Source organism: Archocentrus centrarchus, chromosome 12 (assembly GCF_007364275.1).
Source record: "Archocentrus centrarchus isolate MPI-CPG fArcCen1 chromosome 12, fArcCen1, whole genome shotgun sequence".
Lineage (NCBI taxonomy): Eukaryota > Metazoa > Chordata > Actinopteri > Cichliformes > Cichlidae > Archocentrus > Archocentrus centrarchus.
Window position 1 is genome coordinate 14,023,682 of NC_044357.1, and position 13,946 is coordinate 14,037,627.

Sequence of the window (13,946 nt, forward strand, 5' to 3'; positions counted from 1 at the left end):
TATACAGCCTATGCAAAATGTATGTGTGCATATTATCAAACCTCAAAATATGCTTCATATTTTCAGCAGTAATATTAACGTAACTACATTTTCACCGAATCAGTAGCCCATAGAAGCAGTTCAGCTCAGATGTGATTTAGAAATTGTTAAAAGCTCTAAAAACATCACAAAAAATATATATATATATTATTAATAAGCTCATTGAACAGTGCCTGCCAGGACTAGCAGCACTAATCTCAATCAGCACTTAACATCTGACTTGTATGAGTGGTGATGTGGTCACCTAGCCTGCTGAAGTACCTTTGTGCAGTTTAAACAGTGACATACTGACCCCTGTTCACTTAGTGACCCCTTGTGGACTTTTGGATTTTTTTACTGCACACAGGCGCATACATCTTATTAAGTCTGCGACTCATCAAGTGCATTGAAGTTTGGACTAAGACTTTAAATATGGGGATAAACAGAGTATCACAGCCAACGCATAATACAATGAAAAGTAACAAATAGGAGAAAAATACTTGTGCGGATGATGATTCACAGGCAGAAAACATAGCAACAGACTTTGGCAGGGAGTCTGCCTCCAGGCACAGAGAGGAGTAAAAACTTGCAGAGCAGAAGTGAAGGAAAAGCACTGAGGCCATCTGGTTTCCCGAGAAGGAGATGCCAAGTTTAGAAAAACACTGATTTCTCAGTGCTTTATCACAAATTGTTATTAGGGACAATTATCATGCTATTGCCACTGAGTGTAGTAGAGTTAAAGTAATAGATCTTTATGTTGAGGCTTCTCTGTTGCTTCGATGCCAGTGCTCACTTTCATTTTATGGAGTGTGATGTGACTTTTAAGAACCCTCTGAACAGCTATTACTGTTTGTCAGATTAGTGCAGTGCATGGACATAAGGGCACCATAACAAACCATATCACTTAACCACTTAGAGAGATTGTTGCAAACATTTTGCTGTCAAAGTGGACTGAACAGAATAAAAACCATTTGCCTCAATGATGAAATGGAATTTTAATCAATAAAATGAGGGATGTTGAGAGGCAATAATACTATTTTTTTTTGGGGGGGGGGGGGGGGGGGGGGGGGCAATCAGGGGATTATCCAACCAACCGTGCATCCAGCCAACCAACCAACCAACAAACCAACCAGACCAGACTATCTATTGTGTAAAGTTGGCCACAGCCTCTCAGTCATCATCTATCTATAGTAGGGGTGGGCAAGCTGCAGCCCGTGGACCACACCTGGCCCGTTGGTCTTTTTTGGAAGAATTGCCCAAATCAAATCATATCATAATTATGATTGATGTCGAGAATTCTGAGAATTGCTACAACAAAACTAACACCAGACTTTGATGCACTGGCAAAAACAACACTCACTAAAAGTAAATATAAGTATTAACACTGTAATGCCTTTTTCATGTTTATGTTTGATATGTATGCGTCTGGTGCTGGTGCTGGCCCGGCCCAGCTGTCAAATTTCAAAAAGTCAATGTGGCCCCAGAGCCAAAAAATTTGCCCACTCTTGATCTATAGGCTGTCAGATTTCCAGACATTTTGTCTAAATATGTCTGTGTGGCAAGATAATAACAGGCTACTCAAAGCTTCCCGTATCTGGATGTCTATTCAGACATATAGTAGAGAGGACAGATGTTTGAGTGAGGTGCTTCAAACGCAGCACTTTGCTGTTTAAAAAAAGTAGAACATTTGACACCACCCAGCATTTATGTCAGCTAGTATCACGGGCACTCATATTTGATGATTTGACTGTGGTAGAAAGTTTCTTAATAGACAAGTGCTGTAACCTTATTTACTTATTTGATTATATGATGCAATTACTTATGTGATTTAATTCAGTATGTTTCTTACTAAATCGTCTGTGCTGTTCTGAGAACAGCGATGCTTTTGCCAATGAGACATATTAGCTAGGCAGCCTCGACTGACAGTCAGGGGTGTTTTCATTCAGTTGTAATTCTGTGAATTTTCCAAGGTTAGAAGTAAGTTTAATAGAAAGTATAAAGCTGTTCTTTCTCTTTGTGCAAACGGTCATATTCCTCGCCCTAGCCTCTTTATATCTGTGTGTAAATATAGGACATGGTTACATTTGAACACTACATCTACCAAGACTTATTTTCCACAGCAGCTCCCCATACTTAATGTCAGCTGTTAATGCAGGAGACAGTTTCCTCTGTATCCAGTGAGGATACAGAGGAAACTAATCATATTTCCATAACCATGACAATATTTGTTGTCATGCCTATATAATATTGAAAGTGAAACATCTTATAACTTTGGCCCTTATGTTTGTGTTGTGTTCCATTTGTGTTACTCATACGGAAAACCCAAACAGAGCAGAACTGCTGAACATCGGAAGGCAGACACATCATGAAAAGTAGATATGGAAATAACACAATGCTAAGATCCCAGATTAAAAGGAAGGAAGTGAAAGGAAATGGAAAGCACTGATGCATCCCTTCAAACAATCTAATGAGCACTATTTATATATCGTAATATAGTATTACAATTGTGATATTGTAAAGTTTCTTCATAGGCTTTATCAATGCTTAATAATAATTGCTTGTGCTTTACAGACATTAACAGCACATTAGTGCTTCTCATTCTTGTGGTGCTTCTTATTCTTGTGGTGAATGATAGGTATATAAAACTGGCAGCTGAGATGAGGTTATCTGATATCCTGAGGCAAAATTGGAAATCTTACATTTTTAACAATAACCTCTGCATAAATAATAGACTATTTAAACAAGATCTTTTGGAAATTGGAAAATGACATTTGTTTTTTTAGATGATCCCACTTGCTGTTTTTTGATGAGGTTCAGATGTGGAATTATAGTTACGGGTAGGTTTCATGGTGCTGAATATGCCAGTGATTTGTGTACACGATGCAGCTTTGGAAGTTGCAAAGACAGAAATATCCGCCTGTATATTTTAGCCTGAGATCAAATGTACATAAGCTGGAGAAGTTGTATAATTCTAAAGATATTACCGTGCAGCGCAATCTTGCAAAACTTTGTAAAGAAATTGTATCTGGATGTGGACGTTTGTTTTCTTTTTGGTGTGTGAATGACCTCCCGCCTTCTTTGTACATGCATTCTCTTTCACCCCAGGAAAGGTTTAATGAGAATATTCAGCTGCTTCTTTTTAGTACCGCTTACTTTTCCAGCCTTTTGTTTTGTGTTCTATTGTAAATAAAAATGGTTTTATGAGACTTGCAAATTGCTTAATTTTCATTTTAATTTGACACAGAGTCTTATAATCTTGTCCAGTTTAATAAAGGTTAGATAGATAGATAGATAGATAGATAGATAGATAGATAGATAGATAGATAGATAGATGATAGATAGATAGATAGATAGATAGATAGATAGATAGATAGATAGATAGATAGATAGATAGATAGATAGATAGATAGATAGATAGATAGATAGATAGATAGATAGATAGATAGATCTTCTTTTCTTTTACTGTTATTTATGTGGTAATTATTAAGTTATAGGCTATGTGTTTTTCATCCATTAATCACAGCAGAGAGGTTTCCTCTTTCCAATGAGGCATTAAGTAAATATTAATGATTCATCATAAGTTAGAAGTGTAGGTTGAAAGGTTGAAAATGGATAATGGATCTTTGGCAGCCCTTTTCTAGAAATGAATGCTCAGTTAGAGGCATTAACCACTAAGTGGGCCATTACTACCTTCCTGCAAATACCCGTCCCCATTATTTACAATTCATAGATGACCTGATTATATTATTTTATTTAAATAAATAAAAGCAAAACACAAATGGGAGAAAAAAAAAACTAAAAATGATATAGTTCATTATTCACAATCCGATTTGCTATGAGCCACCTCCCGGCTTTGTGATTTAGGCCTACAGTGCAAACACTTGATGACGGACCAGCTGTGCAGCTGCAGTTAGCGCGGTCCTCGCAGTGAAAAGCCCACCAGTGTTCTCTTGCATAATTACAATGCCACTAATTGGTAGTTTGGCCACAGATGCATTGAGCCGACTGGAGATTTTGAAGAGCCTGCTGCACCTACACGCTGTGGGCAACCTACGTACAGAAAGCGCTACGTAATCTTTGTGTGTGAGTGAGTGAGCGCGTGAGTGAGTGGCAGTGGAGCATCTCTTCTCTCTCATAAGCATCGCGGGGTTTAATCGCTCCTTCTCCGTCGCCGCGACGTCTGCAGGAGGCGTCTGTCAAACCTGTGGAGCGCCCGTGTGTCTGTCTCGCTGTCTGCGTCCCCTCCGTCGGCAATACGCTCGTTTCCTTTACAGAAGTTGAAGTTTGGAAACAATAACCCATTTTTATTTCTCCTGCTCTTGGGGTGAATCTTCACTGTCATCCCGGAAGATTCAGCACCTTCTCTCCTCAGAGGAAGTTGAAGCGAACAGGTGCGTGAACCCACAGCTTTTTTTTTTTTAATTTATTGGCCTTAAAATGTTTTAAAATCGTCTGTTTGAGAGTATTATCTGCACAGTTTCGTTTATTTATTTATTTATTTTAAATTGCCACACTGCAACACAATAGATCCATTTTCTGTTTCGTATATTTATAGTAAAATCCATTCATGGTTTCTTAGCAAAGGCTGTGACCAGCAGTTCCTACAGGTGGGATTTCCAGCTGCCTCAGAGCACAGCTGCTTGTATAGGCTCCCCCCCCCCCTCTTTGCACAAATTTTTCAGCCGACGATTCTGGCTTGGCAAAGCTGTAGGACGGAAAAGAAGAAGGGCGGTGGCATCATTTGTGTGTTTTTAATTTCGGTTGCTTTATTTCATCCCCGTGTGTTTTCTCACCGTTCCTGTTTTGACGTCCTCACAGCTGTGTGTGAGGAAAAATTTGGGAGCCAACCGAGCAGCCATGGACGCGTTAATGAAGGGTTTCTCTAAAGCCAAGGATGGGGTCGTGGCAGCGGCCGAGAAAACCAAGCAGGGAGTGACCGGAGCAGCTGAGATGACGAAAGATGGGGTTATGTATGTCGGTGAGTTCTGGGTTTAAAATTTGATTGGTGACAGTGATACCAGAACAAAGGGACAGGACCTTTCAAATGCTACTAATTCGCTATTATTGTTATAATTGCCATTAATATAGGCTAATTACTCAATTAAACAGGGGATTTGTGGGTTACTGTTGGTTATACTAATAATTGAGCTCCACCTGTATTTGATTACAGGTACTAAAACAAAGGACGGCGTCACTACAGGTAACAGCATATATTTTTGTCTTTATGCATATTTTTGTCTTAATGCATTTTGTTCCACTGCATTCCACTCCACCTCTTCTGAATTGAGTCTGAATTTTGGTTTGATTCAAGCTGTCTGAAAAGGTAATCTATCCAAATCCACAGGTGGTCGCTGAGAGAGATGCACTGTAACTCTGTAGGTTAGGGTCATATTTCACTGTTTAACTCAACACAAACGGCCTAATCCCCCAGGGGCCGTGCCTTGCCATTTCTCATACATGAAATACAGAGAAGCAGAAGGAGGCCGTCTGTTGTAGGCATCCAGGGAAATGGGTGTACTCTTGTAATCAAAGCAATGCATTGAAAGGTGGGATTATGAGAAGGAAACAAGACAGTGTGATGACTTACTTAGTTTGAGGGTGGACAGAGGATCTTTTCTTCCAGTGGAACCAAGCCATGTGCATTAGGTGATCTGATAATCTGCTTTCAAGTGGTCCGCACAGACCAGTGTAATGCCCTATGAGTACCCAAGGCTTGACTAATTATCCTTTATTTTAGCTTGCTGTCAATTAAAACAAAGCAAAGCTTACCTCAGACTATGGCTACCTGAACAGTTCTTAACTGTTTAGTAAAGTTGTGAAAAGCCTTCAATTGTGAACCTATGTTGGGGGTTTGATTCCCAGCGTTGCTGTAGTGCACACCCAAACAAGACATCAAAATACACAGCAGGAGGTTTTGGTGTTTAGTGGCACTCAGTTACATCCCACACATCAGTGTTTTAATGACATTTTTAGTCTTAATTTAACAAGGAGGCCTCACTAAAAATACACTACAAGAGACCTACAGGAAAGTTTTGCATAGAATTCACTAGAAACAAATGTAAAACCAGGTGAACTGATAGGTAAAACAATAGTGCTTTGCTCAATATAGTTGAAGGTTGGATGAGGCATACAGAAAGGTTTTGAATGGAAAAACCTGCAGGCTGCTCTTGAAGTTGGTCTGTAACCAAATGATATGTCAGATGGTGATCCTGTTTTAAATAATGCTGCAGGCAAACTAAGTAAGATTATTTACAACACCGTTTAAAAAAATAAGATTACTACACTGAATGGAAGGATTAGTGCATCATTTACTATCCCAATTTATAAATACTGTATGCTCATTTTGAAGCAGCTTGTTGGGACATGCTGTTGCCACTAAAGGAATGCAGTAGTTTTGGGAGTAAGACTTTTTTTTCACTGGAGTGGCAGTGTAGCATTTTCTTGCAGAAATAAGCAAGACCGTCCCCCCAAAACATGTCATCCAGATGTGCTATGTGCACTAATGGGCCCCATGCCACCATGGCTTCATGGCTGTTGAACTTTGCACTGATGGAAACCAAATGATCCTTCTCGTGTTTCAGTGTGTCACGTTTGCCCCTTGTTCTACATGCTAATTCTCTAAGGCAATGTTGTGGCTCTATAGAGATCCATCCTTTCATCTCCTCCTATCATCCCTACAGTTGCAGGTAAAACTGTGTCTGGAGTTTCTCAGGTGGGTGAAGCGGTGGTAACTGGAGTTACTGCTGTGGCCCAGAAAACTGTGGAGGGCGCTGGCAGTATTGCTGCTGCCACCGGACTGGTCAAAAAGGATCCAGCCAAACAAGTAAGATAGTAAATGTTAAAATGCACCTAAGTAAAGTGTGTTTTAATGATTTTTCCTTAAGGTTTCATTTTTGGTATGTTTGTGTAATATTGCTGTTGGCAGCCACAGGCCAAAAAATTTTAGACATTACAATTAGATCATGATAAATAACTGGTGAATGGTTAATTTGATGGCTACAGACAAATTACTAAGGAGTCTGGAGGGGTTTTTTTGTTTTTTGTTTCCTGTGCTAAGTAATTTACCTCAACTTCGTTAAAATTTTATAGGTTTTAGTTACTCATAACACATCCATTTGTCTTAGCATTTATATTCTAGCATGCCTGACCGCACATAATGATGCTTCTCCACACTCAAATCAATATACCCTATATGCACATAGTTAAAAGACACCACAGGAAATGTCATTTGTTGCCCAGCACATCCCTCCATTTCATGTTGTGGCTGCAAGCTATAACCCATTACTGTGCCAAATGGCCTCCTGACCTTGAGTCATTTGTCATCACTTCTCATATTTCTTCTTTGAAATGAAAGGTGTTACATATTGTTAGCTTTCCTGTATTTTTCATCAGTCAGTCTGGCCTTCGTTTGTCACAGTGGGAGGAAAAAAGCGAAGGCAGTTTACTGTAGCAAACCATTTACTGCTGAGACACAAGTCAAATATAAAGTATGACTCTCCTTTTGCCCTTTCAGTGGGTTCTTTGATTGTGTATTTTGCCACCATCTTTGTATACATTTTTCTCTTTGCCTTTAGATGTTGAGAGCTACTTTTGTGTGGGTAGGCCACAAATTAAGACAATCATGTCATATAATAGCATTATGCATGTGTGGCTTTTTGGTGCTAATCAGGATCAAATTTGCAGGAAACTCATTGATTTCATTGGTAGTGCTTTGGAACAAACTCTACTAGTAGTCTTAATGTCACAGTGATAAAAATTTAAATATTCATCCAGGATTCACTGGTGTGGCATGCAGTTTGCTGTTTTTTTAAAACATAATGTCACAGGTAAGGGGACAGTTTGACTGAAAACACGAGGATATATACACACCCTTAATAACTTTATGGCCTATTTTACTCTAAACTGGCCCATAATTTAACATAATTATGATGTCTTGAATTTGTCGACATTATTAGTTCTCAGTGTTTTTTTGTTTTTTTTTTGTGAGAATCAGTGAATGGAAACAGTAACACACTTGCAGATCACCTTCAACTGCAGCTTCATATCTTCATTTTTTACTCTTCTGCTTCACACGAGCTCAAATTAACGCTGAAACTGTTAAGCGCCTGAAAAAGAGAAACTTCAGAAAAAAAGCAGCAGAGAAAGGAAAAAAAAACAAAAAACCTGTCACAACTGTTTTTCTTTTGTCGTGAAACCATAGCAGCTACACTGTCCTGAACTTACACTGTTATATATCTGGATTAATAAAGTGTTAAATTGTGCTATTCTGGTGGCAGCGTTAAATTTGCCTGCAGTAATTATCTTCCACTCTCATAACACTGCTGTGAGTAGCAGGAAATAACAAGCTGGCCAAATTTTTCCCAGGGCAACACAAAGACTTTGTTGAATGTTTGTTGTGATGCTCACTCTTCCCTTAATTAGTTATGAAACACAGGGGAATCCATAACAGCAATTTAACAACAGCATGCACAAACATGCACATATTTCTTTAACTCAGCCTTAATTGGCCGTGATTAGCAAATAAGTACCCAGTGGGAAGATAAGATACCAAAGAAATTATTGAATGATTTCTCCTGCCGGTGGCAACAAGTGGAACTAAAGTTTTTTTGGCAGCTCTTTTACGGCTTTCATCTGTTGTTGCTGACAAAAGCCCCAGGAGCATCTGATTTTTGTTTTGTTTTTTTTTCATGTAAAGACAAAACTGGGGAGCAACATCCAGTCAAAACCTTTCATCCTTTCCAGGAGATGTTTTATTACTAGATAAATATTCAGTCTGAAGGAAGAATCATAGATACAGACGGATAAACTGGTGATGGCTAACCAACCAGATATAGTGACAGTAACATCAGGAAGACAGAACACGTGAAGCTCGATAAATACTGAGGGCTGAGAGCTAGAGAAGATGTGGAGGTAACAGTGGTCCCCGTGGTAATTGGCACACTGGGGGCAGTGACCACCAAATTGGGACAGCAGCTCCAGCAGATTCAGGGAATGACATCCAAGATCTATGTCCAGTAGAGCGCAGTCCTGGGAACAGCTAAGGTACTGAGGAGGACCCTCAAGCTCCCAGGGTTCTGGTAGAGGACCCGATCTTGGAGGACAAAGACAAACAAAAGACACACATACACACACACAACCCGGGGACTCTACTCTTCCCAGCAGAGAGCATCAGATTGTCCTCATTTAAGCATAATTTCCAGCAGGCTCAGCCATTAAACTTCATTAATATTGATTTTATTTAAAAATTGATGCCAGGTTGAGAGAATCCATCAGCGATTCCCTCCTGTGGCTGACACACGCGCACACATACACACACACACACACACACACACACACACACACAAATCTCCAAACAAAGGATGGTGGGATGCTGAGTTTTGATTAATCTCCTCATCTGGTTGTTCCACCAATTCATCAGCTGCCGGTGACTCATAACATGACACAGAGAAGTGATGAGGATAGTAGGAGAGGAAAATGACAATAAAAGGAGGCGAGGAGTGGGCAGAGTAGTAGGAAAAGTAGCGCAGGGCAGAGGAGAAAATCGTCTCAATAAATGCATCTTATTGTCGAAATCCTTTCAGCTGCATGTAATAAAAGATGCTCCATTTCACATCGAGCAATTTCTGCTTGAAAATTGCTCTGAAATAATGCACGTCATCCTAGGAGAGGTATCACTTTGATTTTGCCTTAAAAGTGATTGAAGTTAGATTTGTATGTAAAGCCGTCTTAAACTTCTGTCCAAAGTTGAGTCTGATCACAGTGAATAGATGAGGTAGAATTCACTGTCACAATGAAGGATGTGTATGTTTACATGAGCACACATCTCTCCGGCTTTAAGAGGTGAACAGATGGAGGCCTGATGGGTGGTGTTAAATGCAACAGCAGGAGGACAGGGTGCAGTAACTGGTTTTAAGCCGTTTCAGCCGTCTGCGAGCACCACAGATGCACGCACGTGTCAGTCCGCTGTGACCACTCCCCATTAAGGAAGGTCAGTTCAATGGCACAGTGCAATCAAGGCAAGACAGGGGAGACGTCGCCCCCTCCCCGCCCCCATTCTTCATTTGCACTTCACGCCTCGTCCCCATCCCTTTTTTAGCAATGACAAAGACCACTGGTTAAAATGAAAGTTGTGAAATGAGCACAAGCGTGTTTTTGATGTATCCATGAACAAAGCAAGAGAGCATGGAATTGTGTCTGTTGTTTACCTTCAGTCTTGTGTTCTACACTTTTCAAAGGTTAAGGTTAATTACACACAGATGTGCCTGCACCAAGAGGGCCACCTAATTAGAAGACCACCTTTCAGAGGAACTCACAGTAACATCATTGGGCCATTGTCATCTGCACATTTTAAATTAGAATAACCAAGGTTACAAGACCTTCATTTTCATAGTTGCGTTTAGTTAACAGTCACAGGCACAGCAGCTTTAAACGCTTAATGTCAAGGGATTTAAAAAAAAAGAAAAATATTTTGTTGGCCCATCACTTCATCCTGACCTCCTCCCCCAGTGGATTTTGTGGCTCATTAACAAAATGAACATACTGTATTTCCTGTTGTTGTTTTCATGAGATGAGTTGCAGAAAACTTTAGGGCTGCTGCCAGGCTTTGGCACATGAATGGAAACAAATGTCATTTTTGGGCTGATGCTGTCAGTCCACCCAGAAAGATTCAGAGAAACGGCTAAAGGAATTTGTAAAGAAAGGAAATAAAATGTCCACACAAATCTTTTTTTAATTACTTTCACAAGCTTTCAGTCACGTGTCTTCTGCAGACACAAAAGCAGACTCAAGGTATCACTCAGAGGTATTGTAGTCCCACAGAATATGTGGGTGACAAATGTGGAGGACACAGTGATACAGCCGTGCAGTTACAATGAATGTAATCACTGTAATTTGTTTTGGACAGAAGTGTAAAAGAAATGTAATTTGATGTAATTAAACTGTGCCAGGTTTTAAAAATAGCTCCATGCAAAGTAATCATGTAATCACGCTCATGCTCGTATCCTTATTTCAAGGTTTTGCCTTTGTCTGACATTTTGAATAATAAGAAATGGGAATATTGATTAATTCATTTCAGAAACATTTCTTTCAGTTGGTCATCTGCAGCATCTGAAATGAGAAATAGTGTGACCGTTCACAACATACCCCCCCCCCCCCAAAAAAAAAAAATCACATATATCAATAGACACCTATTGAAAGTTGAAGCTCAGTTTTGGTTTCAGTTAGGGTTCAGCTATGTTCACATTACAAGCAACAAAGTTATAAAATGGGCAAGCCAGGCCAGTCACACTGCCGTCTTCCTTTGGCACACACGGTCCCTGGATTTGTGTGTGTGTGTGTGTGTGTGTGAACTTGGAAACATGTGATTTGGCAGGGTAGAAAAAAAATTTGAGGCCAGCTTATCGTGGATTTGTTGTGTATCGTGCACACTTCAGGTGTCAGTTTGGAGCTTCGCATCGCCAGCTTCCACTGAGCAGGACTCACTAACCTCTCACTTCTCACCTGTCTGAGCCACAGACAGCATAATACATGGCCATAGTCACCGTGACATCACCCATTGGTTTTGGATCTGTTGTGTAGTCTGTGAGTCTATACATGGAGCCCCTAGAAATGATCCCATGCTTTATGTCTGTGTGTGTGTGTGTGCGTGCGCGCACGCGTGCAAAGGGGCCACCATTTTGAGTGCCAATCCTCTAATACCATGACAGTAGCTTTTTGGCCATTGCTTTGAAATGATGATAGGATGTGATTTGTTGCACAAACAGCTCAGGATGTTTCACCTCTGTGGTGATCTGTTATCCTCTCACTCTGTTCTTTTAATTCAAATTTTTAAAACCAAGCATACGGGGATTCTAAAAATAAAATGCTTATCATTTGTCTTCTTCCAGAGTGACGATGCCTCAGCAGTACAGGATGTGGTAGAGTCACCAGTTGATACCGACCCTGCTGATGTCACAGAGGTACTACAAATCACGTTTGATTGAATAGCAGAGTAACTTCACCTAAGTTTTATTGGAATAGAATACAGAAATATTATGGTGAATTTATTTGTTTTAACACATATTTAGTGTCTTTAAAGGCACAAATCAAAAGTTAGCTCAGGAACACAGGAGCTCACCGTCTTTGATATGCCCGAGACAATAATCTTTAAATTACATCAACATTTCTGTAAAACAAATTAAAGGTTCATATATTATTTGGCATTTGCTGGCAACTTGCTTAAAGGTTACATCCTGCTTAGGGCAAAGACAGACTGCGAGCACCTTCAGACAGCAGCCAGAGTTCATAAATAAACCATGTAATGGGTGGTGTAGGAGTATCTCGATTACTCGACGCAGTTTCTGTGATGTAATGTCACTAAGCTGCAAAGTAAAGTGTCTTTCAAGGTTAAAATGATCGCACCACAGGGCGTCATCTACGTCCTGGATAATAAATTCAGACCTCACCTATTGTTTGTGCCTTGTTTTCAGGAGGACTCCGACGAATAAACTGCTGGAGAGCTTCGCTATCGAGGATAAATGATCGAAACATTCCATGTTGCTCTGCCAAGTCCCGTCGTGCCTCGTTCTGGTCCTTCATGGAGTCTGTGCTCAGCGTCGGTGTGCGTGCGTGTTTCTGTCTGTGCCGCTCCGTATGTCTGTACAATATACGTGTAAATGTTGTGGAGATCGAAAGATGTTGCGTGAACGTGTTTGTGCGCGTTGGTGTGTGCCTTTTAAACGTCAGTCTCGAAGGAGACCTCAGGTGTGTGTCCTCTGTGACCAGCTGTCATTTACAGTGACTCCCTCCCACTGAGAAAGCCACCTGATCACTGCGTGTCTGTGCACGCGTATGTGTCTATATATTTGTCTACTGTGTGGCTATGTCAACAACTGAAACATGGAAATATACCGCAGTCTACAAACACCTAAGTGTCTCTATATAAATGAACAATTTACAGTGATCTGTTTGAGGTGGGAGCATAATAATATTCTCTATTTTTGTCTGTATACTGTCACTGTTTTTGCGGTGGACTAAAAAGTGCTGAGCTATTTGTGCTTTCAAATTTTTTTAAGTTGTCACTGATATAACTGATATACTATATCATATTGGATGGACTTTTGAAAACCAAGAGCATGTAAAGTACTCTTCGGCTAAACGGCTGTGATATTCATTTACTGGGATTTAAGTGTTGAATAAAATATGTAAAGTGTGGAGCCAATGTTGTTTTTAGAAATGTGCTTCATTGCTTGAATAAATACAAAAGAAAAGAAAAAGCTATTGTCTCAGAAAAGAGTGTAAAAAAACAAAACAAATGCCCAATCACCTTTGGTCACTAGCCAAGACTTGGGAATAATTAGGACAAGGCTATTTAAAAGTGATAGATACGTTTTTAAAATGAATGCAGGCAATAATGGGCAGCCACTGTAATTTGGCAAGTACCAGAGTAATATGTTGATATCTCTGTGCCAGTTAAGATCTGGGCTGCGGTGTTCTGCACCAACAGGATGCGGTGAAGTCAGCTCTGACTGATGGCAGCATACAGTCATTACAGTAGTCACGACAGGAAAAAGAACAAATCAGTAGCATGCAAATGATCTGATTTTGAAGATTTAAATATTCATATATATATAATCTTATGTTGTGGTCTGTGATCCGGTCTGTTTTTTTTTACTTTTTATTTATAACATTTTGAACAATATACATCAACAATAACATAATGAGGTTTGGGGATGATTTAAAAAATAATAATAATAATAATCAGGTACACATAGGTTTGAGAGTGTTAACGGCTTTACATCCATTCTATATTGGTTATTGTGCACTGTCACTGTGTATAAGGCCCTGCCCTGTCTCTGCAGTCATAGATTAAAAGTCGTGCATTCCATCATCTTAATGTTTTCCACTATGGATATAAAGAGGTTCGTGGTGAGAGGGTCTTTGCAAATCCA

General features: G+C 39.9%; 1 protein-coding gene across 1 annotated transcript; it reads left to right on the forward strand.

Moving 5' to 3' along the window:
• The first annotated feature begins 4,025 nt into the window (after positions 1 to 4,025).
• On the forward strand, positions 4,026 to 13,204 carry LOC115789474 (alpha-synuclein-like). Its single transcript, XM_030742910.1, has 6 exons — positions 4,026 to 4,409; positions 4,837 to 4,996; positions 5,189 to 5,218; positions 6,699 to 6,841; positions 11,904 to 11,975; positions 12,486 to 13,204. The coding sequence occupies exons 2-6, from the start codon at positions 4,876 to 4,878 to the stop codon at positions 12,501 to 12,503; spliced, it is 384 nt and encodes a 127-aa protein (XP_030598770.1). The 5' UTR covers positions 4,026 to 4,409; positions 4,837 to 4,875; the 3' UTR covers positions 12,504 to 13,204.
• Positions 13,205 to 13,946: the final 742 nt, after the last annotated feature.

What these genes read in the sequence shown, in the direction of transcription:
- LOC115789474 (XM_030742910.1), top strand. Translation starts at nt 4,876, where the DNA reads ATGGACGCGTTAATGAAGGGTTTCTCTAAAGCCAAGGATGGGGTCGTG. An exon ending in AGATGGGGTTATGTATGTCG is followed by an intron (nt 4,997 to 5,188) that starts GTGAGTTCTGGG and finishes ATTTGATTACAG; the next exon opens with GTACTAAAACAAAGGACGGC. An exon ending in AAAGGACGGCGTCACTACAG is followed by an intron (nt 5,219 to 6,698) that starts GTAACAGCATAT and finishes TCATCCCTACAG; the next exon opens with TTGCAGGTAAAACTGTGTCT.